The sequence below is a fragment of the Synchiropus splendidus genome, chromosome 12, assembly GCF_027744825.2.
Source record: "Synchiropus splendidus isolate RoL2022-P1 chromosome 12, RoL_Sspl_1.0, whole genome shotgun sequence".
Classification (NCBI taxonomy): Eukaryota; Metazoa; Chordata; class Actinopteri; order Syngnathiformes; family Callionymidae; genus Synchiropus; species Synchiropus splendidus.
The window spans coordinates 7,713,162-7,739,760 of record NC_071345.1 but is presented as its reverse complement, the minus strand read 5'-3'; the positions used below and the strand labels follow the sequence as shown (position 1 = coordinate 7,739,760).

The 26,599-nt window shown below is 45.6% G+C and overlaps 1 protein-coding gene across 3 annotated transcripts in view; it reads left to right on the top strand.

Moving 5' to 3' along the window:
* The first annotated feature begins 5,042 nt into the window (after positions 1 to 5,042).
* The window catches only part of sash1a (SAM and SH3 domain containing 1a), a 158,098-nt gene continuing 136,541 nt past the window's right edge, over positions 5,043 to 26,599 (top strand). For 2 of the 3 annotated variants that reach the window (XM_053880756.1, XM_053880755.1), the window contains exon 1: positions 5,043 to 6,121. In XM_053880756.1, the coding sequence (XP_053736731.1) occupies positions 5,618 to 6,121 (504 nt within the window). In that variant the 5' untranslated portion in view covers positions 5,043 to 5,617. The remainder of the gene's footprint in view (positions 6,122 to 26,599) is intronic. The other variant, XM_053880758.1, reaches the window with a different exon arrangement.

The window sequence follows — 26,599 nt, the reverse complement described above, 5'->3', positions numbered from 1 at the left end:
GATGGTACAGACTGCAACAGTGTGGAAACAACTTCATGTTTGAAGGTTTGGTTGATTTTCCCGCATGCAACTTGACAAGGTAACAGACAAATGATGGTAATAGACTCCACTGAAGTTGGATGCTAGCTGTTAGCAGCTTTGGCAACAGGATGCTGTGAATACAGAGTCATTCCTGGACACAGAAGTACAGCAGTACCTCGGCGAAAAAGAGAGAGACGCTCAAAACACAACACACATTTTACCATTGTAAAGAATGGGAAAAGCTGAGGAGATGCAGGACATGGAGAAGCACATGTGAATGACAGCTCTGGCTGGGGCTGAAGGAAGGTCCAGCTTTGGGCTTGTCTCATCTGATTTTTGGGGGTTAAACAGCATGCAACCTGAAGAAATCCCATTCTTCAATGGTGAACGCTTTGCAAGCCATCCAATTTTTAAGTATAAGGCATGTGTCCTTAGTTTCCACTGATGCGAAATAAAACTGTTCTTGTGCACTGCCTCGATGAAGCCCTCCATAAGCTGAGCCTTTAAATAAATGTATTTATCCCGCAGCGTTTCTGAGTCCCACGACGAATGGTGATTTCCTCCTCTGCTGTGTTGCCACGCTTCTATCAGGACCCCACAGTATCCTCGACCCTGAAGGCAACATCCGTGACCCTCAGCGCGCCCCAGCATCTTCGTCGACAGCAGTCATTCCCTGGTTCAGAGGCTTCTCAAATTGAGGTCCTTAAAGGTGAAACCTCAATTTGTGGAGCCTCCACTTCTTATGAGCCTGAGATAAAACACATCGCCAACTTGGCTCGAACAACAGAGTCAAAGCAGAGGACTGCTTTTTCAGCAGTGGCACTGGAGCGCTGGTGATGGGCACTCATGCCGCCCGACGCTCATGCGGTTAATGGTCCAGGCTCCATGCTTTAGGTTTTATTGGCGGTTAGTTATGGAAGCGTTATTGACGTGGCAGCAGTTCGCTGGCCTTCTGAGACGTAATGTTACACTTAGTGGGAAGAGTGATGGAATAATGCTTGTTTTTATGTCACAACTAATGGCTCAGCCGACGCAGCAGCGATGATCGCTTGAGTACTTTAGGTTTGCTATAAGATACTAGAGGCTTCCTTATGGTGGGGAAGAGCGCGCTCAGTCCGATGATGTTTCAGGAACAATGCTCATGACGGTAAAAGAGATTGATGAAGATAGATGTAGATAGTTAGCCATTACAGAAATGGTCATTTAGATTCAAAGGAGTCGGGTGAGTGGATTATCAAATGTTGGCCAAGTTTCAAATATGGTGGTCGCTTGTCGTGTTTTTGGAATACAGTGGGACCTCGGTTTTCAAACGATCAAATTTCGCAATTTTTTAAATTCTGATTTGAAACGAAAATCCAGAACTTGAACACCACCAAAAAAAGCCGGAAAAACCATAACAGCTGACCCATGACACGCTTTGTTATTGTGTATAACGCAGCCTCTGTATGCAGACGTGTCCTGTTAGCTACATTTACTGACTGTTTCTTCTTCATATTGAGGAGTAAAACCTTTCCTGTCTCCACACTGGACCCTGGTAGAGTGTCACAGGGGAGGTGCTCGCTCTCCACACCTCCACTCCAGGGTTTGATGTCCTGTTGTGGGCTGGAGCTGGGACAGGGATGAGGCGAGTCTGGGACAGAGCGTGACTTGGTTTATGACTTTGTCACAGCCAAACTGCACAGAAGCGCACATTCAGAGCTGGACACGCACCGGGCACCTCTTCACCTCTGGAGAGACGTCACTCACTCGGCAACCCCTCCCACATGCAGCGGCCACACACATAGAGGAACAGCCACCTGCAGCAGACACTCTACATTCACTCCTACAAAAGACTATTTTAAGGCTTGGAACGCATTAGTTCTTTTTCCATTCATTGCAATGGAAAAAGAACAAATCACTTCTCGAACGGCCGTCTGGAACGCATTGAGATCAAGAACCGAGCTACCACTGTACTTGAATCCTTTAACCCTTGGATTCTTGAATCAGGTGTCTGACTCAGCCATGCTCCACCAAATATTGCCGTGTAATCCCGGACTGGCGTCACACCCGCCCGTTGGTCGGTCACCACGAGCATCGCAGCAGAAGCCCGTTAATCCTGGCGCTGCCGCCATAGCCCGGCACCGCGGGGCAGGCCCTTCTCCTCGTTCCATCTGTCACTTTGCCCCCAAAATCCCTCGCTTCCGTAACTGATCTAGTGAGAGCGCAGAGCTGCGGACTTCTAATCCCACATGGAGTCGATATTACACTAATCTTTTAACACAACTCAGCTACAGTGAGTGTGTTTAGATTAACCCCAGTGCAAGCCGACGTATTGTTATGATGCCAGGAGCCAGATCAGCTAGCACATTGTTTAGCAGTAATATTAAAGCTTATAAAGAATCACGATAAAGTGTGTGATCGTTCATGCGCGTAGCGTGGAAAGGAAACACTAGGCGGTGCTGGAGTGAGACTTTAATGTGCTATTTTTACATGGCATCATGAAACATATCCATATTTTCTATTCCTATTATTAGAGAGCTTCAGTAGTTGCAGTGCATTATGGGACGGCTGTAAAAATGCAAAACGTTTTGAAATGTTCATCTACTGCCGGGTTTGTCATCCAAGATGGCTGCCATCTTCCATGCAAGTCAGCCTTCTTTAGGATATCTTCATCCCCTCAATTGCTGTCTTCCTTTTTGTTTACCTTTATGATGACCAAAAGTAGATGGGCAATAATAAAAATGATAATAAATCCAAGATGGCCGCTGTCATGGGGCTCCAGTTACATTTTTCAGGAGCAAAAAACTGAATGTGATGGTCCCTATTATTAGAGAGCTTCAGTAGTTGCATTGCATTCTGGGATTCTTGTAAATAAGCAGAACATTTTGACAAGCTTATCTGTTGCCAGCTTTGTTTCACTCAGTGTTTGTCAAACATCCGTTCACAACTCAGACACACAATGTCTCAGTCGAAATGCGACTTCCGGTGTTCTACCTCGAGTCTCTGGCGGATGACGGTGGATATAAAGTAACACCGAGGTGTGACTAAGAGCCAATGATATGGTGGCTCTTGTTTTCTTTTCAACAACAAACCGCTTCACCCACATCAGAGTGTAGCGCTAGTTGTTGCTTCATATTCCGCTCATGCTAGTTTCCTGGCGCCTCGAGTTAAAACCGAGATGACTGATGTTCCTGGCTCATAATTAAAAGCCGATAATTATAACTGAAGCGTCCATAATGGGTTTTTCTGTGTGTCATGTGATTTTTAATTCCTCCTCTAATGGTTTTAACCCCGACGCTTCTGTCAGTCCATCAATCACCTCATACATTTTACATGACCGGCGGAGGTATTTTGTCAATGAGGGCGAGACCTGCCGACAGGGAAATTACAGCAGACGTCAGGTGCGCGATCACGGCGAGGGATCAAGCCCGACATCCGCTCCTCCGACATGTTTCTCGCCGGCTTGGCTGCCGCCTCGTGTCACGAGGAGGAAACCACTTCCAGAGCAGAGATAGTGATTCTATCAAACTGATCCCTAACAAGCTGTCGGCTCACATTTGATAAAGCATGTGTCAGTGGCCTCCAAACTCGCAACCGTTTGGACAGAGTGTCTCTTTCCGCCCAACGGCAGTGCCTTTCTCTGGCTTCTCCGAGTGTGATGCCTGGGACTCGCAGAGTTTTGTTCCGAGAGGAAATAGTTGTGCAGTTCTCTGAACCGATGAACGCTAGGGAGCGTATGGCAGCATGGGCAGGGGGATTAAACACTTAGCATTAGCATTAGCAAGCGACAGTGAGATAGTCTGAGATGTGTTTTATGAGTTCAGTACTCAGTAAGTCAGCCTCCAGTAACGTATCTTCAACCCCTCATTTGCTGTCTTCCTTTTGTTTACCTTTATGATTACTAGCATACGGAAGTGACATGCATGTGTTTGTTTTTTTTTGGAGGTGACATGCATGACTTTATTTTTTTTAGCCCGAGACAGTTATCTCGAGATAATTTTTATCTCTGGATAAAAAAAATAAAGTCATGCATGTCGCTTCCAGGGACGCGTAATACGTATAGCTTGGCCACATATGGTATTATTTTGAGTAGAAGGCACTTGATCAGAGTGTTAAAAGCGCACTGACTTGCAGACAGTGACTTACAATGTTGACGAACAGTTACGAAGCCATGGGAGACATAGTGGTTACAGGAAGACGTATACAAAATGCTTTGCCAGTGAGGTAGCTACGCATGCGCTGACATTTACAATTGCATCTTGAGATAAAAATGATCTCGAGCTAACTGTTGAAAAATAATGTCATGCAAGCCACATCCAAAAAAAACAAACAAACACATGCATGTCACTTCCAGGGCTCCGTACTCGCAAGTAGATGGACGAAGAAAAAAATCCAAGATGGCTGCTAACATGTGGCCGCAGTTAGAGTTATGTTCCTGGAATTTTCAGGAGTAAAAACTGATGTGACAGACCAACAGCACTCGGAACAACCTACTGTGTGGCTTCACACTGTTCTAATAGCAAACCCGGTTGTAGCTGGTAGAAATGCTGACCCCCTACAGGCCAGCGAGGACCCTTCCAGCCTCAGTCGGTTCCATCTACATCGGGGCTCCTCGTCTCTCCCAGAAGTCCCCTGAAGCACAACACGTACCTCCACCTTTAAAATGCTCTTAAAAGCTAGTTTTTATAGGTGTGGATTTACCTAATATAACTGTACATGTTCTCTTTTTCTATTTTTTTTTTATTAGATCCGTGAAAGTTTGAGATGAAATTTTGTCTTGGGTGACAACAAAACCATTTTAAATTGAAGCTGCGAGATAGTTTTTAACTTCTGTGAGAGGAAATATCTAGAAACATCAAGCAAATTTAGATTTGAAACAGAGCGTTATCACGTTATATTCGTGCTTCTTCATGGGCTGATGTTGAAAAGGTGCAGTTCCACAGTGAACGCATAGAGGGAGGTAGAGTGTCTGTTGAAAGCCAAGCGTGGAGCCGTGAGAAGAGCTGAGGGAGTGAGTGAGCGAGTGTGGAGGAGCGAGGGCGAGAGCTCGGCGCTGGGGAATATCAGGAATATCATGCCACAAGCTCGCTCCGCATCTGAAGAAGCGCTTCCATCCCAACTTTGCTGAAGTCTGAGGGGGGAGCCGGTGATGCCCGCAGGCTGACCGGCATCACTATTTTTAAAGTGATATTTGGGGGGCGTGGACGGCGGAGGAGCGGCAGCACGGAGCGCGTCGGCTCCGCTGGCGCACCGGCGTGCAGATTTGGACTTGGCGGAATCCACTTGGAAGCCTTTTTTGTGTCTCATTTCCGAGCGCTGCACTTGGATTCTAGTCTCTACCGCGAACATGAAGTGAAAGCAGCGCGCAGACGCGGCAGCTGCTGTGCGTAACGGACGGATTGTGGCGCGGCGCTTATTTGAATGACAATAGTTGGAGCGACTTGCTCTCGTGTTTGTTTTGCGGAGTCTGCGGGGAATGCTGCGTGTCGGAAGATGAACTTGATCCCCTTCTCCCGACACTGACAGGTGCTTTCTGGACCCTGGCGTGGAGCTGTGATATGAAAATTGGAAAGGTGAGACGCACTTAAGCGCCCTCGCCTCTTCAAGTGTCGGCAACATGACAAGCAACGGACCTGTCATTGTCTTCGAGTGGCTGAAGACGCTCCAGTTGTCCCAGTATGTGGAGGCTTTCGTGGACAACGGCTACGACGACCTGGAGGTGTGCAAACAGATCGGGGACCCGGACCTGGACGCCATCGGGGTCTACATCCCGCACCACCGGCAGCGGATCCACGACGCGGTCAGACGGCTGAAGGAGGAAGCCAAGGACACGGCCAGCGGGCTCTACTTCACCCTGGAGCCCATGCCGCCCGCGGCGGACGTCTACACCAGCCACATGGTGGACCAGTACGAGTCCAAACTGCGCTCGTCCAAGTCCTGGACGGAGCCCAACAGCGAGCGGTTCGGGACTGTCGGGGGTTATGTGGGTGCGCAGCGGAACCTGACCCTGGGCAACAGGAGGGAGCTGGTGATTTACCCCAAACTCAAGCTGAAGATCATGATCAGGGATAAACTCATCAGAGATGGCATCAACCTGGCCAGGCCACCTTACTCCAAAAAGGTATGGGCCATCTCCATCTTCATCATGGCACGTGACTCCAGTTGTCATCATACAGTTGTGAAATGGGTTATGACTGTTTGTGAATTGTAAAAGTCGAAGCTTCTGCATGAGTCTCTCATGGATGACAAGGCTGGCTGTTTCAATCCTGGCACCAGTTTTACGCTTTGGGTGGCTGGATCCTTGAGGGCACATGTCTCAGACAATGAGAGCAGGTGACTGAAATATAGGTTAGGAATAGATAGTACTTGGATCAATGTGTCTGTTAACTAAATATGTTCTTTTAAAAAATGCTGTGCTGAAGGTCTTGGTTTCGACTGATTCGGGTCAAATTCAGCTTATTCTTTTGAGTGCGGTCCTGATGCCTTTCTAAACCCATTAGGAGACTTGAACGTGGCACCTGCTCCCCGGTCCAGGTGGGATGCAACAGTGTGCCATGTAAAAGCAAACACAAATGAAGAAGCAAGTGAACACGCAGTAGGTGACACTTGCTGCGGATTTTTCCCACCTAACACATGCAGATTGAGGCTGGGATGGCGACTTCATGATCATACGATTTCATTTGAACTCAGTTTCAGCAGCAGTGATTTTATTTTATGTTTGCATTTATAGTCAGTCAAAGCAAGCTGCTTTTGAACGTAGCCATTAGTGCTATGGTTCTATTTAACCACAGCTCTCTACAAAAAGGGGACAAAGCCGATGGCTTTTATGTCCATAGACATTAAAAACTTCATCTTCATTTTTTTGACCAGCAGGTCATGTCTGTGTTGCTTCTAGTTGAAGGTAACCCAACAGAAGCAACATTGACACACAAAAGAAGTTCTGGTCCCTCAGAACAACTTAAGAAAGAAGGAATGATTTCCAGGTGATGAGGGTTAAAGCACATTACCTTCCTTTGAAGCTCAGAGAAAACTGTCAGCGACTTACCTCCATTCATCATGTGGATGAAAGCACTCGCGGCAAATGTTGTGTGAAAGGCGTTTTCTACTGATGTGAGGAGGAGGAAAATAAGCTAAGAAGCTTTAGGTGAACGTCGCTGTGATGCCTGTAGATTTTCAGGCCCAGTGCTCTGCCGTGGCGTGAGCGCCTGCTGTCGCGGTGAGTGATGGAAATGAAGTTGCCGCGGATCAATAAGCAAAGAGCCCAGACCATTCTGAGGAGCTCTCACTCGGTGTGAAATTTCCTGTGGGTGGAGGGGAGAGGCGAGATTTACCCCGGGTTTATTAATGGACTCTGACCTCACCTGTCCAGTGACCTGCCTCTGCGGTCACCGTGGGAGGATCACGAGTGGCCCTGAGCCTAGAAGATGAGGCTCTTTCCTGTGATGAATCGCCAATGATCTATCGATTTCAGGGGCAGTAAATGAAGAGCTTCCAGCAGGGCAGTTCAGCAGGGGCTCGCGCCGACAGAGCTCTTGTATAGTCAGGAAACTGATGGCCTTTTATTCATGTGGTCATCACGATAAAAAGCCTTTCGGAGAGCCAATCAAAAGAGTCGCCTTTCGGCTCATGTCCGTCCTTGTTACTGTGGAAGCCATGCTGTGGTGCATGACCTCCTCCACTAGGGAGGGATCACATCTCTATTCCAAGAACCTTGGTCTCTGACTCGGTGGAGCTGATATACTTAATATATATATGTTTTTGATGTAAATCCAAGTACTTTTTCAAGTCTTATAAATAGATTTAAACTAGTACTGTCAATAGATTAGAATTTTAATCTCAATTAATCGCAGTAAAGATGAGTTAACTCACGATTAATGGCAGATTAATCACACATTTTCTGTCTGTTCTGAATGTAACTTCAAGTAGGTCCACAGAAAAGCAGCCATTAATGCATCAAACATTTGCTTCCTATAACAACCAAACACAACATTCTATAGAATAAAGAGGCCCAAAACCACAAAAGCACTCATGGCCTCCCTTGTGTTGATTCAATTTTACCGTTTTAAACTTTAAGTTACGTAGAAAACAAATAGAAAATGTGGGTAATTTGCCATTCATCGCGAGTTAACCCACCTCTAGTGCGATTAATTCAGATGAAAAGTTGAATCTAGTGACAGCCATAATTAAAATAAGTCTCCGGTTTCTGTTTTCCAGTCAGTATTTATTTGCCTGCTGCGCACAAGGAGACTTTTAAATCCAGTCACCGGTCTAATTTATTTTACAAGGGCAACAAGCGCAAGGCGGTTTAAAACAGGTTTATTTTATTGTCCTCCAATGAAAACTTTGGGGGAGAGTGTTTGTTTACACGGTGCGAGGAGAAGGGGCTTTGATAAGCATCGTGGGTATTTATTTCACCCTGCAGAGCTGTTCCGCTGAATTGTTTGATAATGAGTTGTCTCTCAAGAAGTTGTTCAGGAAGCGCCGGGGTGGATTTCTGCCTCTCGTGTTGAAATTGCCAATATCTTTTTGCATAATAGGAAACAGTCGAGCTCCTTAAGCACACTAGAAGTCTGGAGTCCCGGAAAGTCCCGGTGATTGAAGCCGCGGAGGACGGTTGAAATGGGAATGGAGATCTCGGTACAATGACGGTCCCAGGAGGGTGACATTGTGTGTCCTGTAATTGGCCGCCAGTCGGCCGCTGCGGGTCTCCGGTCCGGGTGACATCTCGTCTCAAGGGTAGCCAGGGGAGCGTTATCTACCGTCCAATCACAGCCGGGTTACTCAAACCTCCATCAGCCGCTCATAGCTCCGTCTCTTACAGAAAAGCACTGGGCTGGAGCCAATCTGCAGACTCACTCGCACACACACACACACACACCGGCGAGAGACCTTGACCTGCTCATTCCTCTCCACAGTCCCGATGCCAAGGCTGAGGCTGGAAATAAATGCAGCCTTCAAAGGGAGAGATAGTTTAACTCTGGAGAAGCAACACTTTGGTTCAGCTCTGGTCTGACACGTAATCCCTCACAATCCCAATTCTCTTTGGGATGCGCAGCCTTCTGGAGCAGCAGATATGGACACGCCAGCCACGGGCCAGTGAAACCCACATCCATCGTAGAAACAAGGACACAACAGTTCATCAATTGCTCCTTCAAAATAGAAGCTTTAAGGCAGCTTTTAAATTAATATCTGGACAAAGGCACGGGTCAAATGCTTTTTGTAAATCATATCAGGTTAATATCTTGCCATGCGTGTCAAACTCAAGCCTCGGGGCCATTTTCTCCCCGCAGTGTCAGTACACGGTAATTACCTTTTCCTTTTTCTCACCTGTTTATGTAAATGAAAATCGTGCTTTTCTCTGTTCTGCTGGTCGTACATTGGTCTTTTATTTTCTTAGATTTGGTGTGTCTTTTGAGTTCTGTTCAGTATGCTTCCAAACTTAGCGTAAATGTGTCAGTGGAGCGAGATTTTTTTTAATCTGGTATTTTTTAGTATCGGGCATCAACATTTTCTATCGACATAGAAGTGCACGAACCAAAGAACAGACACGAGTGATGTGTGACAATTACGAATGAAAGGAGGAAGTTGTTTAGAGGCGAAGGCAAGAAGACTTTTAGCTAGAGGGCATCTTGGGCGCAATTTGCGTAAACTGCACAACATGAAAAAACAGCCGCCCTCCAGCAGTCAAAACCAGTCGCAGGGTGCTCTAAATGTATTATTAGTACCTGTATAATGCCCAACTCGCAGTGTCATCTCACTGGTTGACCTTAAATTGTGTTTCCGGCCCGTAATTTTGCAGAATATGATCCAGATTCTTGAACCTTTCGCAACCATATTTTGGCCATCACGGTCGGCATATTTGTTTACCACCGTAATCTCGCGGTGATCTTGCGAGTCGTGACACTCGCTCCATAGAAGCGCGCTGCTATCGATGGGATGTCTGACGCTGATGATAGGAGGAAACCGCCGATAAGTTGCTTTCTAATCGGAGGAATATTTGCAGACAAACACACAGCCCTTTCAGAATGAGAGCAAAATAACTTAACAGTGATCAAAATTCAACATGTATTATATGACGGTTGTGGTTGTGAAAGTTCAGAAAACCATCACAGCTGATACAACTGCATGGTTATCTTGCATAAATATATGAAAAAAGATGTAGACACAACGATGGCTGTCCACACGATGGCTTGTTGTAAGGGAAAATGTTTTTATTATTATCAGTTATTGAGTTCATGTCTATTAACGTTTGTTATTTAACTCAGATTCTTGTTTATTTGTGGTTTATCAAGTTATTTTGGTACAAATAGATGTTTACAGCTTTACAGCTTTTACAAAGCAAGTTGTTGCTTGTCAGTCGTTGGACATGGTGTGTCGGGAGGGGGTGGGGTTAGGGGCGGGGTTATGTGTTGGGGCGGGGTTTTGGACGCCCTGTTTCAAAATCCTAGCTAAAAGCCTGAAGGCATGGAGCTGTGATACAAGTTGTTTACACCACGTTAGCAGAGGTTGTGACACTGGGAGACATGGTTCCTTGTTTAGATTTATGGAGCACAACCGCTGCAGTAATAAAGCTATGGTGACTAGCCGCGTGATTTCACAATGACTCCAAAGGACCTGCATTTAAAGTCATCCTGCAACACTACGAGCTAACAGTTAGCATGAAAGATATGAGCTCAAATGAAATATGTTGTAAGTGTTGCAAAGGCGAGTTTGCTTTGTCTTTCAAATGCAGTTCAGGAGCCGAAACAAGGGGCACTCTCTAGCGCACATGCTAACGGGTGCTATGCATGAAAGATAACTATGAAAACACAATCCGCCATTGTCTCTCTTTTAGCGATATTTTTACTCTTTTGATACTGATCCAATTTTTTTCCGACGTGTTTCCAGGAGACCTCCGACAGAACGATCAAGGGAAGATTTAATATCAAAATAAAAGTGGCACTGAAACTCACACCTGATCTTTAAATGCCTGCAAAAGAATGTATGAGGACAGTCAGTCCGGTTGAGCGTCTTCCTCCTCAGTCGCTTCCATTAAGTTATTTTGATTCTCAGTAGATAAAGACTCTCGTCTGCCGACGATGTCGGCTCATTGTTAGCTGCGAGCCAGCGGGAAGTCGACGCTGAACACAAGGAGATTCTCTATTGTCTCCACACAGCCACATCTTCCTTTCACAACTCGCCTGTTTTCAATTTCCGTCTATTGAAATGTTCGGCGGCGGCGAGTGTCCAACATTGTGCCGAGGCTGCTTAACACACAGGGGAAGGGATTGTTAATAAGCTGAGACATTGTTTCTACACGGTCCCCGGTTTATGTGAGGAGGGATTGTCAGGTGCTGCAGGAGAGTCTGGGCCTCTCTGCGACCCCGACAGAACAGCTGATCAGATGTGTCGGGTGAGGATCATGAGAAGCTCCGGGCTTGACTGCACCAAAGAATGTCAGAAATGCAGCTGACACCCAGAGGTGCTTTTTGTTTGCGTGGAGAGAAAGCTGACAGTTAAAGCCTGCTTTTATAGTGCGGCACAAAACAGGGGAAGTTCGGCACCTTACAAGCTCGACACTCGCCTGCTTTCCTGTTCAAGCCCTTTTATCTTGATGAATGCGCCTGGCGCTCTGGACCAGCAGGAAATGAGGGCTTTTGTTTTAGATGACCTGCTGCTGAAGACCCCCAAGCTGGACTTGGGCACCTGCCAAGTCTTGGTGTGAACATGATTTAAGCAATTTTACGCTCAAAGTGACACTAAGACTCACCAATTAAGGAGAGTGTAACGGGTGGTCGCTACAGCGCTGCGCCACAAAAATCGGGAAATTCGCACTTGAAAATGTGGCTGGTTGAGGGTCATGTTTTTATCAGGGTTTGGGTCAATGGATACACAAAGTGGGCTTCCTTCATTTGAGTGTGAAGCCCACCGACCTCATTGGATGCATTAAAAGACGCCACGATATCAGCGGATCCATCTCCGGGTTTCCGCTACATGAAAATGATGGTGGCGCAACACCGCGGCGTAAATGAGAGACGCCATGCTTTCAGAAAAATGATCTCCCACGTCTCAAGTGGAAACATCAAAACATGCATCATGGAGGTGGAGGTGGACATGACGGTTTTCTATGTGTTTTCAAAAGGAAAAATCCACAAAGTAACCTCATAATGACTGAAGTTACGTTGCTTCCGAAACTGAAGTTGCACATTCCGGCCGGACATATGAAGAGACGGACCGCGTGAGGTTGGCTTGGATTGGACACATCACTTCTCATGAATTAAAACTATTTTTTACTGTCAATAACTTGTCAAAATATTCCCCTCTGCTTCATTGTTTCGCCTCTTCATTGTCTGCGTTCAGGTTTTTCTTGTTTCGTTTTGTGTTTTTTGAGGGGTGAGGGGGGGCCTCCACCACAGTTTCAGAAAATCCTGCGGGGAACCTTGCATCGTCTGTGTAGCTAAACACAGATCACCATTTGGCCAGCAATAAAGTCACTTTCTTAGGTGTGATTCTGAGTCATGCAAGACCAGACTAAACTGACAGTTGTACTCTTGAGGGCAAAAGGAGTTAGAACAAGAGAAAAAACTATAACAAAAGGGAGTTCGGTTTTTTTTTTAATTCAGCTTCCTTATTGCAAAGTAAACAACTCTGATATTCTGAGCAGTTTATTTCACCAAGCCAACTTCCTTGAATGGAAACACTGTAACTATTACTCCACGACGTGAAACCAAAATGCTTTTTCATTTCTCCACCTGAGCGAGGCAGCGTTTCCGCTAACCCCTCTTTTGTTAGCATTTTTTTTTTCGGGCTCTCGCCATCTTTGTTCCACTTTATAGCTCTGGCTGCCGTCCACCAAAGCAAAGAAATCCCTCCACAGTTGGACTCTGTTTGCTTAGCCGTTATTACAGAGCCTCTCAGCGCCACAATCAAGCCAAACTCATAAACATGGGAGCCGTAAAGAAGTCAAGGCTGAGCTCCATTGTCCTGCAGGTCCAGAGAAAGTCAATTAGCCAAGTGGCCTGCTCTTAACTTCAGACCAGTAAAAAGGTCAGGTTCCATCTGGATCAGCCTTGCTGCTCTCTGAAGCGGATCTCGGGGCATTTCCCAACAGTCCCCTCCGAGGGCGACCTGCACGTACCAGTATTTAGTCTGAGCAAAGCATCTGTGGGCGGTTAGCGCCGATGCTTATCACGGTGACCTTTGACCTGTCTGACTTTGACCTGGACCTACTTCCTTTTGGCTGGAAAAACATGCTGCACTTGTGAAGGAATTTGATGAAGGGACTTGAATAGACATCATTTCTCTGCAGTCTGTTGAGTGCAGTGGAGGTTTGTTTTCCGGGTTTAGAACTGGAAATCTGACCTGGAAAGACCATGGTCTCTGAAGACAAAACATTTTCAAAAACAGCCCATCTGAGCGCGTCCTATTTTCACTTATCTGTAGATAAGTTATCAAATAATACATTCAAATTGAAGCGAGGCTCAACATCGAGAGGGAAAGGCACTTCTGAATCCTGCTTCTGTGTCAGCTTGTGTGCAGTCGGCTTGATCTTATCTCAACAGCTGCTCCAGTTCCCAATACTTATCAGCTCTTCTGAGTCCGACTGGGGCAGAATACAAACTAAAGTGTGCTCAGTGTGGTTCTCACATTCTAGACAGACCTGCTACTTCCAGTATTGACGTCAGAGAAGCTACCCTCATTGTGACGTCGGCATGAGGCTGACCATGGAGCAGACCTCTGGACGACCTCAGATATGGTGCTGGCTGCAAGAAACAGAGGGTTTTCCTCACTACTTCAGACATGTTGAAGTGTCTGGAGGTCAACACAACCATGAGCAACAGCCTCAGCTATTCTCTAAACTCCCATTAACATCTCCAGAAAGTGATATAGGGCTTGATGCCTGAAGGCCTCGTGGCTTCATTTTCAGAGACCATGCTTCTCTCTTCACCTTTCGTGGGAGACTGTACAAACATGGGAACGCAGCTCTGTAGACGTCTCACTCCAGCTGACGCTGCAGTTTCCCCTCCGATCAGCTGAGGCATCGCTCTCCGGACATGCGGTCAGAAAGACGACTTCTTCCAGAAACCAAGTCCAAAAAACAGGCCAAGGGTTTCCAGTTAACCACGGTGAGGACAGACGCGTTATCAGGGCTGTTTGGGTTTCCAGCTGCCCGACTACATGACATCAGTGCGGGAGAGTGGCTGCAGACGCCTGTTATCCAGTGCTTCCTGTCCTTCACACATCACACCTCTCGCTGAGCTGCCTTCCATTGTCACTCTTGATTTTCTTCTTCTCTTATCGCAATGATATGTTATCGACTTCTTATTCTTGGACTTTGGGTTGGTTGTAATCTTTTAGATGAATTATTAACTGGACATTTTTCTGTTAGCATTATTAACCCTCCTACTAGCATTAACTTTCATAGCATTCATAGTCTCTTATCTGTGTTAGCTTTAGATTATTATTAGGTTATTATATTGTTATAAAGCTTTGGCTGTCGTGGTTTTTCTTTCCTAGATTTTCATGGAATATGCTTCACGTTATTTCCAATGAGTGTAAATCTGTTTTACTGCTCCTGTGTGTCGATACTTGACATTATTATTAGCATTTTTGTCATTATTTTTCTTGTCATCATATATTGACATTATTTTAATATTTACAAATGATCTTGCTTATCATTTGTTAGCATTAGCATTTATCTTGTGTTATCAACAATTTGCATCACGCGGTTCCCTTTGGTATTACTTTTATTCCCCTTTATTTTATCTTACGTTGTCAAGTACCAAGGATTAAATGTAATTATCGGTTTATGGTTTTGTTAATGGTTGTATATGAATTCTGCATTTAGTTTTCATTTACATTTATTGAGTGCATTTAAGGAGTGCTAGCTTTATCTTGTGCTGAAGATCGGAGTTTTGTATTTTCCCCATTTTTTAAATACACATTCCTTGTCAGAATGATCAACGTATAAAATATATGTACTGTTAAGCTTTTAATATCAAGATATGGATGTTGTCTGTCTGTATTTCACAGTGTGGTGAGATGTTGTTAGCCGTGCGTTCTCTTATTAATATTTGAACTTGTGCAGTCAGTTATGTTTCATGTGACTGTTGTCTGGCTCCGGAACACAAACATATAAAATCCTTCCTCACAAGTTCGGGTCGGGTCTTCTGCTACTTGTGCTTCAGCTTGTCTCTCGATGTTGTATTTAAAAATAGCCTGAAAGAACACGTCCGCACAGTCGGTTTGGAAGATAGTTTTAATAAGCTCATCTGTAAACTATTCCGACAGGCTAGAAAACCGACTTTGTTTTGGAACAACAGCTTTAATCCGGAGCTGTGCAAGTCACGCTTCAGCGCACTTGGTGTCAGCAACAACAAACAGAAACTAGATGCTAAAACGCTGCTGTCAACGTGTTTGTTTTCGCTCTTCGCCGTCTCTCACTCACACACAGAGCCACAGTTCGGGTGCGTGACTGCCATGGCCAGTTCAGGCGTTCGGCCCTTCAGGAGCCGAGCAGCGGAATGAAGTTATCACGAGTCCCTGCAGGACGGGGAAGTGACAAGAGAGCATCTGTGTGTGTGTCAGAATCCAGATTGTAAACACAAGTCCACACAGAGCCGGTGTCTCAACACCTCCGTCATCGCTGTTCACTCAGCAGGGGATCATTAAAGCGCCGTGTAGAATCGTGAGCGACTTAACTGGAAGTGGATGACTACACATGATTTTTTTTTTTTTTTTTTTTGAGGTGATGCTGATGATGCCCGGCTGCTTTTAGTGGTCATGTGTGACCCCACTGTCTGGCTCTAATTATTTCTGACTCCCACACATCCACGCACGGAGACGTCCCTCTCCGTCTCCATGGCAGCGACGAACAAATCACCTCACCAACGCTGACCCGCCTTCCTTCTTCACACCTCCAGCAGCAGAGCAAAATCGCTGTCAATGTATAAAAATTAAAGGTACAATGTCTAGTTTCGGTAGGAAGTTAGCAAACAAATCATTTTGTCTATTGAAAATGCATCATTTATATTGAGCAGAACATGTTTAAGCTGATGTATAAATGTAAAAAATACTTATTAAATTAAAAAATTTCACTCCAACATTGATTCAATTAAAGATGTATATTCAAGAATGCTCGCATTTTAATCCCTCACGACAGCTCTGTGTAATCCAGGTGATGACAAACTCCCCCGAAAGGTTCCAAGTAACCCGCTAAAATCTGAACATGTGCTTAAACTAAACCGTGCCAGGGCAAGTTGCACTCAATTAGTTCAGCTGGGAATTTGGCAGAGGAGACTGGAATAATCTTTTTCCATGTGACAGTTATTTTTAATGAATTTTGAAATGGAGTTTTTGGAGCAGACTCGACAATCTGTCTCGGTACAGAGTCTTCTAAGGCTTGTAGGGTGGAGATATTTCTGTGTGAAAGGAGCGCAATTATGGCGTTAGTCTCAGTATTTGTCTCAGGTATTCTGGGTTTAATTTTGCAGTGAAATCTTTCAATCCTTGACTGAGCATGGAGGTGTGTGTTTGGAGGGAAATTTCATTGCCATTACGCGCTTTACTTTGCTTCCGGCCTTGACGCATGAAGGGTTTCCTCTTGGTGTAAAGAGACAAAATAATGTGGATTTATTTTCCTTGCATCAGCTCGAATGCTATTCCCCAACATGTTATCTCTGTCGACACTTTACGTTTGGTCTTGAGACACAACACCAGCTACTGTTTATCCCAACAGCGAGGTGCCTTTCTTTTCGTGCTCCGTTTGAAGTGTGTAATTTAATGCAAATTCAAACCAAGGGCGCTACAACTGGCGGTGATGGAACGGTCCCACATGCGGCTCCATATCTGTCACCCCATCATATCTGGATTTATCACGGCGGTGTTGGGGGGTGATGACTGAGCCGCGAGTGCTCCAGTCTGAGTGAGTATAATTACCTTGTCTGCCTGCAAGGTGCGCGGAACGCTGCCTCGCCGATCCTGCCCGAGAGCCCCCCTCGCGCCCCCCCTCCCTCCACCCTTCATCCCTAATTGGTCCATTTCCAAGGCACGAGGGCAGGGCGGCGCTGAAAGCTTTGATCAGGGAGACCACACCAGTGGCGATGTGTCCCTACCTGAGTGCTTTTGTAGTGGCTGTTCCTGGCAGGGGATTAAGCCATATTAAACCCGCAGAGTGTCTGTCCGCCTGTCCCTCCCCCCCTCGCTCCCCGCGGCTCTACATACCTGAATGTGAACCCTAATTACCTGACAGTTCCTACATTCCTCCAACACGCCCCGGTGCACGCGCGCATCACACACACACACACACACAGTCCGCCGACGTGATTTCATAAAAGCAGCGCTGGCACTGTGAGCGTCTCCTGTGTGGCACGCCGCGTGTAATTATCAAAGCATTTACAAGACATCTCGCCACATTCCATCACAAATGCTAATGTGTGCTGCAAAAGGTGCCTGCGTGTGGGTTGTGTGTGTAATTTTTTTCCCGGCGAGTGAACACTCCGTCTCCCAAATTAATACTAATTTCAGGGTAAGTGCGAGGAGCAAGTGGTGACAGGAAGGATTAGATGGGCTACAACATTTACCAGCTCCCAGTGTCATTTTCCGCCTTGCCGACTCTCTGTTTTTCTAATTGGAAGCGCGGCATGTTGAGTGACGCACTGTGGAGAAAATGAGGTGGGATTAAATGAGAAAGGGAGTTTTCGCGGTGGACATTGTAGCTAGTTTTGCTAGCCTAATCCCTGGTTGACTTGCTAGCTAGGTGATGAGTATAATATTGACTCGACTGTCTGGTTTCTGTGGCGACACAACGTTTCCTCGCTCTGACGTCCAAACAGACCTCCAACGCTAAGTGACTCTCGCCTCCAGTGTTTACGCTCAACTCAGCCTTCTGTGTTGCATGTTTCCCTTCCTCGTGACGTCCAACAGGAGAGAATGGGAGGTCAGGACATGAGGAGGAACTGAAGCCAGGTGGGAATCTTGGCTTCAGACCCCATCAGAGGCTTCTTCCTTGGCTTCCCTGCGCAGCCCTCCTGGTCTCCAAGGAGGTCTGTCTCCATGGGCACTGGTGTCGCCATTTTTTCCCCAGCATTATGTATGGCTATGAGCTTCACTCACGCTGCGCACTTGTGGCACCAGCTCTCCGGTGTGGTCATGGAAGGGTTGCTAAACATGGCTGTGTAGCTTAACCCTAACACCAACCTCCACCTTTCCTTTATGTGACCTGCTACCTGTGGCACCAGGAAGCGCAGTGGGAGCCAAAGCATCTGCTTCAATTGAAAGCCTGAATGTGTCAACATGCAACATTAGGCATCTTAAGTTCAGTGTCACCTTGAGTCGGAAAGCCGATATCTGACGCCATCAGAGTGTGAAAGTGTTGGATGCCCAAGACCAACCCACTAATCCCTTTACTTACTGACCTGATGTGGAAGTTAAGGCTGCCATGCTTCTCCTTAGAAATGACTTTGAGCTACGTAGCATGCAGCTAATTTTGGCCCAAACATTCTCCGACTCCTTGCCGTGGCTTCCACACATGCAGCCCCTCGTAGAATCATAAAAGACCTATCATCTACCTCGACATCGACACCAGATGCGGAGCGAGGAGGACACACATGTAGGGAAGGGTGACAACCTGAAAACAGAAAGATCAGGTGAACAAAACTTTAACCCGAATAACCAGGACAACTGAAACGCACTTGGACACTAAACTCATGAGGCCAAACAACTTAAAGCACTCGGTGGTGGTTCTACACACACACACACACACGAAGAAGACAATAACGCGGAGAAACAGAAACGGCGAGTACAAAATAACAACTAAAATCACGTCATCATGTTCGTGGGAACAAGAATCAAATTTGGAAATACAAGAGATCGGAGAGTTTACCGGAGAGTTTTACCGTCAGACACGAAGTGACCATCTGGCAAAGCAGACTGGAACTAGAATGAGCTCCAGCTGCGCTGCCATTAAGCTAGATGCAGTGGGATGAGAACAGGAAAGCAAGGCACGGAACACAGGAAATAAGAAAATAAAAGCACCTAAAAACTATGATCAGCATTATTGTGAAAAGAAACCCATTTGGAACTAGTCTTTGTCATCCTTTTGGAGAGAAGCTTGAGGTCCATTTTAGTTCTCTCACGCCTTTCTTTGTTCACTCTGGAACTGGAGGAAGAATCCTTCAGCATGCTTGTCAAAGATGGGGCTGAGACCTCGCGTGCCCAGAAGCATATGGGCCCCTACTGAGGCCATTCTCCACCCTGTCCTCCCAGGAGGAGGGAGCGACCCCCTATGCTGTTAGTCATCCATCAAAGTCTGATCACCTGTGGAAGTCCCCAGCTGACTTCCTCCCTGTTTCCCAGCACATCCCTGTCGTAACAGCAAGCAGTTCTCGATCTAAATGTATGGGTCACGTGTTTAGACTGAAGATGCTTGTGTGTCTTTAAGTACGCAGGTCCTCTTGAGCGAAAACAAATCCATTCAGCCTCAGTACGAGTCAAGTGCTGTGAACACTGGCAACTAAAACCTGACTCGACAGTAGAAGTTAATGTTCTTCCTCAGGAAGTCCAGTTCTGGGGTGTCTGCCAGCCGCTCACATTCATCATTAGCGAATCAGTCTGGACAAGCCCAGCCTGCCTGGTCAAAGGTCACCCCTCTAATTGCTGCTTTCTGACCTCCGTGCGCGTCGGCGTTAATTGTTCCATTCATTAAAAGTTAATTGCTCACGCCGAGATGAAAAGGGTCCCGAGCCGACTTCACTTCTGATTCTGAGGCCTGAAATTACCTCCGCGAACCAGTGGGGGATCCTGAGTCAAGTCGCTCCTGCGGGGGAGAGAAGTCCGGACAAGCTCCTGTTCGTTGACTTGACAACATGTTATTTACTTTACTTGTCATTCGTTTCAAAGCGAGAGGGAATTCTTGGCTCGGCTCGGGCTCCAGTTTATAAACTCAGCTCAGCGGCCTGGTGAGTGACTGATCTGACAAATTTGTCTCTAGTGCTGCCAGCCCGTTGCCCACGCGGGGTTGGAGTCAGTGTTAAGCAAGTCTCTGGCATGCAGGGGACATAGCTGTTGCACAATTCACCTCACGCTGCAGCTCCTGAGTTGAAAACCCGACTTCACCTGCAGAGTTTTGAAGAATTCAGATGCACCGCGCTATGTTGTGCGGATGGAGCCCAGAGAGACGGGTCCCTCTCAAAACCTCGGGTGGATTATCAGAAGGTCTCTTTCTAAGCAAAGAATTGAGCGGAATTAATCGCGGTGTTTCAAAAAGAATGGGACAAGATTATCCCTGGACAGTGTGAAAGGCTCGCGGGGAACATGCCTGCCAGGATTAGAGCTCTCCCGCGTGCTAATGGAAGGATTACTAAATATTAATTTGACGATGTGAGTCACTTTTGAATTATTTGTTGCTGACAAAACCGCAAATATTTCCAGCACATGTTTGTGGTTATGCTAGTTTCAGTACAGAGATGGTGGAAGAACAGTACCTGAGTTTTTTCATTTTTTTGAATAGAATTCACTGTGACATTGAATGTCATTGTGAAATATTGAGTGAAAATACGGTGGTACCTCAGTTTTCGAACGTCTCGGAATTCGAACAAAAATTTCTAGTTTCTTTTGCTTCGGATTTTGAACGAAAATTCAAACCATAACATGCGTGGACCGATCAGCTGACCCACGACGCGCTTTGTTATTGTGTATAACGCAGCCTCTGTATGCAGACGTGTCCCGTTAGCTACATGTACTGACTGTTTTTTCTTCATATTGAGGTGTAAAACCTTTCCTGTCTCCGCACTGGACCGTGGTAGAGGGTCACAGGGGAGGTGCTCGCTCTCCACACCTCCACTCCAGGGTTTGATGTCCTGTTGTGGGCTGGAGCTGGGACAGGGATGAGGCGAGTCTGGGACAGAGCGTGACTTGGTTTATGACTTTGTCACAGCCAAACTGCACAGAAGCGCACATTCAGAGCTGGACACGCACCGGGCACCTCTTCACTTCTGGAGAGACGTCACTCACTCGGCAACCCCTCCCACATGCAGCGGCCACACACATAGAGGAACAGCCACCTGCAGCAGACACTCTACATTCACTCCTACAAAAGACTATTTTAAGGCTTGGAACGCATTCTTTCTTTCTCCATTCACTGTAATGGGAAAAATCGATTCAGATTTCGAACAATTTGCTTCTCGAATGGCCGTCTGGAACGGATTGTGGTCGAGAACCGAGGTTCCACTGTATATATTTTTAATCTGTTGTTAACTGTTGTTGATAAAATGCCTTCAGAAACCATCTTCAGCCTTGGTTTTGAGTCTTGAGACCTGTATTATATTTTGCACATTGTTAAGATGACGGCTCATCTTCACAAAGTTTTTAAATTATTCTTTGAGTTGAGTCAAACAAGGTTTGATAAGTCGTCACGGTGCCGTTGAATTCATCTTCAGAATGACGGGTCTTTGTCCTTCGCTCCCCGACTGTGCGAGGAGAGTTTTTGGGATGTGAAATTCTAACAAAGCTCATCTGCTGTCGGTGAACCGCAACCACACAACTTTCCTCTGAGCACCCGACTTCGTGCCAAACCAAACCTTGTTTACTTTAATAGCACTGATGTTTGGAGAAAGTGGTCGCGATGACAAATGTGGAAGTTTTACGTTCCATCCTTCAGGATGATGGAGTCGGGGTCTCGCAGCACCACTTCGTGGCTGGTGTCTTACGTGACTGTTGAAGCAGTTAAACCCATCTCAGGAGTCATCTGTGGAGGTTTTGAAAGTTTGTCAAACCCCTGACTTTGAAGCGTAACGTGTATCTGTGTTTGCAAAAGACTGCTGGCAAGTGCCCTCATTGTTTTTTAAATGATAAAACGGCTAAAGCGTTTTGTTTGTTATTATAGTGCAACAGCAAGTCACTTGAATCACTGCAAATGTTGTTCCACTCTCCTGAGCGGCCGGTGGATGGAACTGAGGCCAAAACAAGCAGTTACCATGACGACCAGCTCATATTCCTTCATGCTCTGGTTCAGCAATCTATGCTTGCATGAACATGGAAAAACGTCTGACAATTGTAATGTAAATGCAGCATTTTAGTGCCTAAAAATTGTGATTAATGTAGAGAGTGTTTTATGTGAAAACATTACTATATTGTGTGAAACTAATGATAAATGAAATGCAAAAAATATAATAGAATTTTTTTTTATTGGTGTTCGTAATGTTTTTGCTGCGCACACTGGACATACATGTCAGGGTTCTCGTCTGGATTTTTTCTCCCCCATCTCGATGTAAACACTGTAGTACACGTGCCAAGCCTATGGGTGGCGTTGCAATTTTATAGCAACAAATAAAGGAGATGGCTTTATGCTAGAAGTTTGATCGTCATGTTGCTTTAGCATAACAACCTGAGTGTTGAAACAGATGCTATTTAGGGCTGCCGATGAGGTCGCACATAAATACAAACCAACAAAAGCAACGAAAAAACTAGCATCAGGGACACGAAGTTGTATCCATACTGGTTCTATCAAATGCATGTGGCGTGTTCTTTTATGAAGTAGAGTGAGTTAAACTCGTAGTCGGACATGTATCATGGCAAAAATAAGTTGTTAGCATTTTAGGTAACTACATACTTGCTGTTCATTTGTGCTGGGACTAAACTAAATAAAAAATTGAATTAAGGAAATTCTGTGTCAGGAGATTAAGAATGTCAGTCAAACTTGCTTTCCTTCGGCCTCTTTGTAGACGCGACATCTAATGAAGCCGCGCTGGTGTAACCGAGTTTTGCGCAGGCTTCTAATACGCCGCCTTAAGAGGGTTAGGTAAAGCCGTATTTATTTCGACACTGCCGGCTCCGGCAACTCTTCAAACGCTCAAAAATAAAGCCGTCTATTCCTTCAATATGTTGGAATATTATGTTGCAACCAATATAATCCAGGAAGTTCTTCAGGTCCGACTCCTTGGGAATGTCGCCGGCTGCCTCTCACGCCGGACTCAAATGAGCAGTAAACTGATTATCCGGCCCTGACGTGCGGTGCTCGCTGCTTTTGCTGTCGGACGAAGTGTCATTAATCTGCTAAATCGCCTGCTTTGTGCGAGCCGCGCCGCGCCATGCTGCGGCCGCTGATGGTCGCGCTTGCTCAATGAACGGCCAAACAATGAGCTGGCGGGCTGACAGCTCGCCGTCCTGCCCGGGCGAAAGTGTCATGCCTCGGGAATTTTATTCAACGCTCCGCCGAGCATCCTCACCCAGTAGCACCTCATCCTCACTTACAGGCGGGTGGAGAGGGGAGCGAAATACGTATGGACCAGCTGGATTGTCGCGGAGGAAGTAGTTGATGCGGAGGAATACAGAATCAGTTGACAAAAGAATGTGCTCCATTAAACAGTAAAACTACATTTATAAACATGAGCTGCTGCTGCTCTTGTCTCGTACACTGTTCTCAGTCACTCTGACCTGTTAGCTTTCTGCGTGCTGCTGCATGCTAACCTCATTGTAGCTCACTTAAGCGAAGGTAGTGAGCATCATAAACACAAGTGCCTTTTTTAGGACCTCGGCTGATTTTTGCCTGCTTTGGTGATGGGGTTTTTTTTGTGCGTCAACATTCGAAACGGCTTCAGTAAAGCTGCATAGAAAGTTCAGATTTGTTTTTTACGCATTTGAAAACTATTGCAATCCGACATTATGTGAAATTGTAAACCAGATTACAGGGTTTTTAGGGCCCTAAATCACGGTAGTGTAGGAATGTTGCGACAGGGATGCGGTGTACCGCCCTATTGTGTTTGTGAGGGCTTGTACAGTGTTCTGCAGTTTTATTTTGGGGCTTAGTTGTGGCTGTGTGAGGCAGTGTGCTGAGTGGTGCGAGATGTTCATAGCGTACCAAAGAGGTGCTAAAGATGTTGTGTATAGTATCAACATTTGTGATTGCAAAACCATTGTTTTGGTCATGAAAAATCGAAAAAACACCTGAGATGGTGCAGGAAACTGGTTGTTTTTGAGGTCTGTATTCATGATGAAGACATGAATAACCTTTGATGCTTTATCAGTCGTGGGACTCCGGTACATTTTTGACAGGCTACTGAAATTTAATTGCCTTAAAATAAGTAATTCTTTGGCCCCTGTTTAAGGTCCCGCACAGTGGCTTGTAAGAGAATGTATGCTAACTGTATGCTAGCACTTTGTATTGACGTGTATAGAGAAAAACACAGCCTGCATCAAACGCTACATGAAGTTAGCTAAGTAACCCGACAATTAACGTTTCAGTTTTGTGCGACATATGCTGTGTTGCAGTCGGAGCTGGCTATGACATCACAGCCGAGCTAGCATTCCAGTTATCGAAGTCAGAAAACAAACTGGTGTCGTCCATGAAAGCTCTTCTCTCGCTAGCCTTGTCCAGAAATTTACTTCGCTTCGAGCTAAGAAACCTGCGAATTCGCTGAATTTATTTGGGGTTTTTTTTTCTGCGTATTCCATTGGTCCAAAACGTCTATGTCCTGTTTACGTTCAAGGATGCCATCTTGGATTGCATAACAGGGCTGTGAGGATTCTACGAATTTCCGAGTTATTTTCATTGACTCGCAACCTGTCAAACAAAAGAGCTTTCCATGTTCATCTCCTTTTGGACCAATCCGATCAATAAAACATTGGCGTCTCTGCACCTGTGGGTTCTTCTGGTGGTTGTCACAACATAGCTTGTGCTACATTCAGCAGCATTAGCGTTTAAAGTGCACGCTCAGCTGAATATTTTATACCTCACCATCGGATCATGACGGTGTTTATAGACCGTAATGATTTAAAGTAATGCCTTGACTCGCAGTGGTGGAGCCTCGCGGGCATGTGCGTGCTAATTCGGATGTAAACACCAATGCTTTTCCACCCGGGGAAAATGTGCTTTTGAGTAAAGCAAATAACAAGCGGCTTCTGACTGCATGCGCTGCGAAAAAGGTACTCTACATTTAAGATTTTAATGTCCAGCATAAAAGTGCTTGATTTTAGTGAAATGATCTGTCCATGAATTGAGATATTTTTTCTTCTCATGGTGAATGTGTGTAACATAGAATATGCTGAACTCTAAAATACTTGAAATTAGCCTGAAAGTGAGCTACTGAAAGTAGATTCAAATATATATATACATTACTTAAAATGACTCTTTTTGTCAAGAGTAGAAACAAGGTAATGAATCAAAATGTAGGTGAAAGGCCTGGGTAGTTTAGATAAAATAAAGTCAATCTGAAGCAAGTTTCTTCATCAGAAAATAAGTGTTTTTCAAAAAACATGCTGCAAAAAAGTACGATAAGGAAGATAAAACACTCAAAGTTAGATTGTCGTAGTGTAAAAGAAGTCCTCTCCACACATACTGTATCCTACAAATGTACGGTGATAACTATATTTGTAAGGAAGGGAAACACTAACACTCTACACAAACATCCCAAATGAGAACAAGTTCACATAGTCACACAACAACTATCCTAACTATCCACTTTTACACCTCAACCCTGCTCCCATAATCCCTTGTTCCAGAGGCAGCTTGGATCGCTGCAATGCACTACATTTAAGCATAAAACATCTGGTTTTAAGATGGTGAAATAAATGACTGTTTGATGATGAGTTGTATCTCAACATGCTTGGAACTAAGAGCAATAATAAACACTTGAATGATTTTGATGAGACAGAAAAAAATATCATAAAAAATATCATATTTTTTGATAAAAAATATCAATATCATATAAAAACATCATGGATTTCCTCTCTATTGTAGACAAAAAAGATTTGCTGATGCTTGAGATAATATTTTTGTGAAAAAAATAGAAAATCAGAAATAAGAAATCCAGGCTTAAAATAAGAGAAACCATCTAAGACTTCTGAATCCAAGTGTCTTTTATGTTGTTAAGAACCACGTCATTGGCAGTGTGGGAAGGGTTTGCAGCGAAGTGTCGTGGCGGCTTCTTATTGTCCGGCAAATGAAAGGAGATTTCCAATCCGCTGAGAGTCCACTGTCAGTCCTGAACAATGGTCTGCAGGACTCCCACTCTCCCCCTTGTCCATTTCCAGAGAAGCCCACCGACCCCTCCTCTCCTCCGCCCCCCCTGCCCCGTCTACTTGACCCAGTCTTGCTCCACGTCAGGCGGGTGAAATGCGAGGCAGCTGACAGCGTTCATCCTTTAAAGGTGTCGTGTGGGAGCGCTAGATTAGCAGCTAAAGCTCATGTGAAGACCACAAGAGGTCACTGCTTGGTGCATCTGCTTGTTTGGGAAGTGATTCTGAGAAGAGACGGGCGCCTTCATTGCCATGCAGGAATCCTCCAGCAGGGCTCATGACTATTGTTATGGAAAGTGCTCTTTCCATATTTTGGTCCAGTTCGGTGAGGAGGAGCGCCTCTTCTTCTGTCCAGTATCTCGGCGCGTTCCTGTCAGCTGTAGCTTGCAGAATGTAGGGCAGGCCGAGCGTCTCCTCACTTCACCAGGAAATCAAAAAGCTCTGGCTGTTTTGGAGTGTTTGCTCGTCCGTTCTCTCTGTACTTGTAATCAGTGAAGTCGCAGCAGGAGAGAGAAGGTCCAGGTGAGGCTGTCAGAAGAGCTGATCTAGAACCTACGGCACCTTCCATTGTTGCCCTCCTTTTCCTTGGGTCTTTTCTAATTTGATC